Raw genomic sequence first — 6,000 nt, forward strand, 5'->3', positions numbered from 1 at the left:
TTTTTTCCCCCAGGAGAAAGATTAACCGAGGAAGAAGTTGATAAATTAATGGCAGGCCAAGAAGACTCTAATGGGTGTATCAATTATGAAGGTGAGGTGGTTCCTTCTGCAGTGGTGTTGGGGTCAAGCCGAGCTTTGATGTTCTCCTTGGGATTTGACCTCCTTGAAGAATGACGGGTGGGGGGGGAGGGGGGCAGATTATAAATCGCTTTTATGAGAAAGATCAATAGGGAAGACAGGATGGAATAAATGATAGCTCGCCAGTTCCTGCCCAGACGTGGGGACCAGAAAAATTGTCCCGGTGGGATATAAATAATTCGGGCTGTCTAAGTGATTTTAAAGTCCAGTTTATAGGAGGGGGTGGGCTGGAGGATGTCACACCATCATTCCTTGCACTTCTCGGAGGAAAAACACAATCATCAAAATGTAATGAGTTGGGGGGGGGAATAATACCCACCGTGAAACGGCATCATCAAATCTTTTTAAAGGATTAGATTTTCAGGACAATTAGAATTTAGTGTGCTAAAAAAACCCTCCTGTTGTTGTGACCTCTGATTGGGCAAAATGGCGCATCAGAGGACAACCGTTCTTGAACTAAGATACCTCAAAGGGGTGACTTAGAGAATAGATCCAAAGCCTGGGAGCCAGGATTCTAGAGAAAATGACATTTGGGGAAGATGAGGCCTACGGACCGCTTCTTGGCTGATAGGCTGCTGCCTCTGTGGTCATGTGATCTTCACTTGCAATGTTCCGTGACAATTTCCCAGTCAGTCTAGTAATCCCTCACTTCCTTACCTGTTTGCTAGACAGCGAAGAGAGGGAGGGAAGGGAGGAAGGAAGGAAGGGGGAAAGGGAGGAGAGAAAAGGAAAGGAAGGAAAGGACAGATGAGAAAGAAAGGGAGGGGAGAGGAAGAGACAGAAAGAAGGAAGGATCAACATATGGAAAGGAGAGAGGAACAAAGGAATAGGGAAGGAGGAATCAAAGAAAGGAAAAGAGGAACGGAGGAGAGGGGAAGGAAGGAAGAAAAAGAGGGAGGAAGGGAGAGGAGGGAAAGAGAGGGAAAGAAAGAAGGAAGGATGGACAGATGGAAGGAAAAAAGAAAGAGAAGGATAGAGAGGGAGGGAAGGAAAAATTTCTGATGATTCCGTTCAGTTCGCACAAAGAAAGGCATTGGGGAAGCCAGCAGGAACTCAGAGGTTGCTCCCAGTCATTCTATTCCTCTGCTCAGTTAAGCAGATATCGCCCAAACCACGACCCAATGGGGAACATGTTTCCTAGAGATGGTGTAAAAAATCTGGGAGATTTGGGGATTTATTACCTGCAGAAAAGTGACATTCGTGCAATCACTCACCCTCCCTTTCCCCCCCCCTCTATTTATTTCAGCCTTCGTGAAACACATCATGGCGAGTTAAAATGGCAGGTAAGGGGATCCTTATCTTAATTCTTCCCTTCTGCAGCTTTTGTTTACTTCTTTTTCAGTCTCAGCCTGGCAGCTGATTGAGTCTCAGATAATGCTTCCTGTTTCCTTAGCTCTGCAAAGCTCAGAAACCGTGGCCGCCGTTTCTTTTTCCGTCAAACTGAAGGAAATACAGGAAGTCCTCGATTCACAACAGTTCGTTTAGGGCAGGGGTGTCCAAAGTTGGGAACTTTAAGACTTGTGGACTTCAACTCCCAGAATTCCCCAGCCAGCTGGCTGGGGAATTCTGGGAGTTGAAGTCCACAAGTCTTAAAGTTCCCAACTTTGGACACCCCTGGTTTAGGGGATGTTAGAACGGTGCAGAAAAATGTGACGTACGACCGTTTTTCACAGCTACAACCCTGTGCACAGGGGCTCAGGCGCTTGGCAACTGACTCATATTTATGACGGTTGCAGTGTCCCGGGGCTGGGGTAGGTTTTTGCCGGCGTTACTGCCGGTGTGATGCTTCCGTGCGCATGGACAGAACATTAAAAATGCAAAAAACAAACAAACATGCCGTGGTGACCAGAGAATTGTGTTTCAAGGGCGTGGCCAGCCTGTCATCCCTACCCAGTCGCGATTTCTACTATCGGTTCGCCTGAACCTGTGCAAACTGGTAGCGACCCACCTCTGTCCCCAGGGTTACGTCATCCCCTTTGGAGACCTTCGGGCAAGCAAAGTCAATGTGGAAGCCGGATTTGCTTAACGTCCACGGTATTAACTTACCAACCACAGTGATTCACTTAATAATGGTGGCAAGAAAGGCAAAACAGAGCAAAACTCACTTAACAAATGTCTCGCTTAACAACAGAAACTTTTGGGCTCCCTTGTGGTCGTAAGTCGAGCATTGTTTTCATTTTCCGTCGTTGCAGCTTCCATGACCTTCCAGTGATTTCTTCTTTATTGATGCAAATTTAAATGCTAAAAATGGAGTTGAAGCCAAATGAATAATTGGAGAGAATAATTTCAGAGAAATCCTCAAGCAATTCGAATCTAAGCCTGAAATCATATGCAGGTATTCCTCGACTTACGACCACGACTGAGCTCAAAACTTCCATTGCTAAGCGAGAAAGTGATGAAGTGAGTTTTGCCTCATTTTGTGACCTTTCTTGCCACAGTTGTTAAGTGAATCACCACAGTTGTTAAGTGAGTCACACAGTCATTAAGTGAATCCTGCTCCCCCCCCATTAACTTTGCTCATCAGAAGGTTGCAAAAGGGGATCACATGACCCTCCTAGGACACTGCAACAGTCATAAATATGAGTCAGTTGCCAAGCGACCGAATTTTGATGATGTGAACATGGGGATGCTACAATTGTCATAAGTGTGAAAAATGGTCATAAGTCCCTTTTTCCAGTGCTGTTGTAACTTAAACTTTGAACGGTCACTAAATGAACTGTTATAAGTTGAGGACTACCTGTATTGCAAAATACCTGCCCTCTGAGCGAGATGCACCCAAGACAATTTACATTCAACGCAATGATGTGGTCACAGACTAGTCCTTGAGTTATGACCACAATCAGGGTTCGAATGCCTGCCACTAAGCAAGGCAGTTGTTAAGTGAGTCAGGTCCCACTTTGTGACTTTCTTTGACCACAGGCGTTGCATGAATCACTGCGGCTGCTAAGAGAAACACACGGTCGTTAAAAAAAAAAGGGGGGGGGGTATTTGAAGACGGAGAAAGAATTTTTGCAACCAGAATCTTGCTTATTGGCAAGTGTTGTGTCTTTCCATCACAAACGCTGAAGATGAGTTTTGTGTTATATTTTTTGGGAAGTCAACAACCAGCAACTCTTTGCCCCAGTCTTGGGATGACTCAGAAGCCGTGTTAATTATACAGATTTATTTTTTTCCCCCTCTTGGGAAAAGTTTGACCCGGGTTTTTTCTGCAAGAATGAAAATGTGTGGGTAACATTCCCTAGATAAATCGAGAGAAAACAGCTGGCTTTATCTGTTCCTGTTGTTTGTCCGTTCTTGTTCATTTATCACCTCCAAGTTCCTGATCTTGTTTGCTTAGTGAAATCTGGAATGACTCGAGTTATGACGGGCTCAGATTGGTGGGATGGGTTCTTATTTTTTTACTGGGGTCCTTATCTATTCTCCCAAAGTCCCAGGGAGTGAAGGAATGAAGTGAAAAATCAGGCCAGGCATTGCTATGAAATGCAGGGATAAGCTTTCCTTCCTTTCTTCCCTCCTTCTCTTTCCTTACTTTCATCCTTCCCTCCTTCTTTCATTCCTTCCTTCTTTCCCTCCTTTTTCCCTTTCCCTGTCTTTCTCTTTTCAATTTTCCTCCATTCTTTTCCTCCTTCCCTCCCATCCTTCCTTCCCTCCCTCTTTCCTTCCTGCCTCCCTCCCTTCCTTCTGCCTCTCCTTCCTTCTCTCTTTTCTTCCTTCTTCATCCTTTCTTTCCTTTTTCTTTCTTCTGCCATCTCTCTTCTTCTTCTCTGTTTGTTTCCTTCCTTTCTCCCACCCTCCCTCCCTTCTTTTCCTTTGTCCCTCCCTCCCTTCTTCTCTTCTGCTTCTCTCTTCCCCTTCTTCCTTTTCCCCTTTCTTCCTCTTCTGCTTCTTCTTTCCTTCCTTCTGTTTCTCCATCCTTCTTTCTCTTTTTTCCCTTCTTCCCTCCTTTCTTTCCCATCCCCTTTTCTTCCACCTTCTCTCTTCTTCTTCTTCCTTCTTTCCTTCCCTACATCTTCCCCTTCCCTGAAACCATGCAACAGTTGCTTTTGATTGTCTCCTGTTGCTTTTTTTTGCTCCTGCAGCTCTTCGGACAGCGTGAAAAATCAAAAGTAGTGTAAGAAATTTAAGTCCGGGTGGGGGTGGGGGTGGGATCCTGCCTAGGCTAAGGGCTCTCCTCTGTCTTGGACCCACGGCCGTCCGGTTGCTTTGCAAAGGTCGGTGTTTTTTGTTTGTTTGTGGGTCCCTTGTTGTGTCTTCACCGAAAGCTCTGGGATGCTCAGCCCACCCACAGATTCTGCTTGGTGCACAGGTCATAACAACAGAATTACAGGCAGCAATTGGCTCCCCCCCCCCTTCCATGTATTTTTGGGACAACCCCCCCCCATCAAGCGCTCACCCAGCTCCACATCTGGAAAGGCGCCAGCTGAGAAATTGGCCGTTTTCCCAGGTTTTAAGGGTTTTCAAGTACTGAATGGGAGCAACTTGAAGAAGATGTGAATTTACTGTTTTCCTTGTCTCTCTCTCTCTCGCCATCATCTTCCTTCCTTCTTTCCCTCCTTCCTTCCCTTCTTCTGTTTCTTTTCCTTCCTTCCCTTCCTCCTTCCTTTCTTTCTTCCTTCCCTCCTTCTTTCTTTTCCTTCCTTACTTTTGTCCTTCGCTCCCTCTCTTTCATTCTTCCTTCTCTTTCTTTTTCTTTCTTCCTCCTTCTTTTGCTCACTCCTTTGCTCACTCCTTCCTTCCTCCGTCCCTTCTTTCTTTTCCTTCCTTCCAACCCTCTCTATGCCTTTGTCTTCCTTCATTCTCTTTTTTCCTTCCCTTCCTTCCCTCTTCCCTTCCATATTCCCTTCCCTTCTGGCTGATGAATACCAATTTTTAGTCCTCAAGCTTCAATCACAATTAGTGCCAGAATTTCTTTTGTTAAGCAAGACAGTTGTTAAGTGAGTCACGGCTATTTTTACAACCTTTTCTGCCACAGTTGATTAGCAAATACTTGGAACCCCAGTGAGTAAAGTTAGAGTGGTGGAACCTCAGGGAGCATAGTAAATATGGAGTCATGAACTGAAGAAAGTGGAGTAAACATGAACTGCAGAGTATGGAGTAGAGATGAAGTAGAGTCTACCTGGTGTATGTTGGCTAACTCTTCATCTTTTGGTTTTCAGGATTGTTTACTTCCTTACGGGATGGAGGTTTTGGATGTCTTTGGATGGACTTCTGTCCTTCTGGAATGGGATTTTAAACTCCACCTAGTTATTCCTCACTCCAACCCTACTATCTTTTCCTGTCCTCCCTGCCTGACTCCTCTACGGCTATCAACTTGCAAATTGTATTTCCCCAGCCTCTGAGGAAGAATTCCGCTACTCCTTGTGGGAACCTTGCAACATCTAAGTTCTCTGCAGGACGCAATTGGCAATTACATTGTCTGTACTACCTGTAGTAGTGAATGAGTTGTTTACTACTCTGAAAATTGGTCCTTGAAATGATTAAAAGTGCTGAATATGACCCTCTCATGTATCTATTAAATCTACCTGTTAGTAGTAAAAGAACACTTTATTACTATAAACAACCTCCCTGTTGTATCTACCTGATCTACTTATACACGGTCTACCTGTACTAGTAAATGAATGTATTCTGCGAAATTATCCTTGCATTTATGAACAATAGTAAGTCTACCTATATCTATTACATCTACTGCCCATAGTACTAAATGAGTAGCTTACTACCACGAGTAGCATTTCTTCTATTAATAATTTCAACCATATTCCATCTATTACATTTAATACATGATTAGCTTACTTCTATAGGAAATAATCCTGGTAACTTAATAGTTTTCACTATGATCCACCCATATCCCTATTACATTTTCCT

At 44.4% G+C, this 6,000-nt stretch overlaps 1 protein-coding gene across 1 annotated transcript in view; it reads left to right on the top strand.

The window, feature by feature from the left end:
* The window catches only part of MYL3 (myosin light chain 3), a 28,233-nt gene extending 22,599 nt beyond the window's left edge, over positions 1 to 5,634 (top strand). Inside the window, exons 5-7 of the mRNA XM_081932994.1 lie at positions 14 to 91; positions 1,385 to 1,421; positions 5,295 to 5,634. Of these exons, the coding sequence (XP_081789120.1) occupies positions 14 to 91; positions 1,385 to 1,413 (107 nt within the window). The 3' untranslated portion in view covers positions 1,414 to 1,421; positions 5,295 to 5,634. The remainder of the gene's footprint in view (positions 1 to 13; positions 92 to 1,384; positions 1,422 to 5,294) is intronic.
* Positions 5,635 to 6,000: the final 366 nt, after the last annotated feature.

The sequence above is a fragment of the Natrix helvetica genome, assembly GCF_964273705.1.
Source record: "Natrix helvetica genome assembly, chromosome: Z".
Lineage (NCBI taxonomy): Eukaryota > Metazoa > Chordata > Lepidosauria > Squamata > Natricidae > Natrix > Natrix helvetica.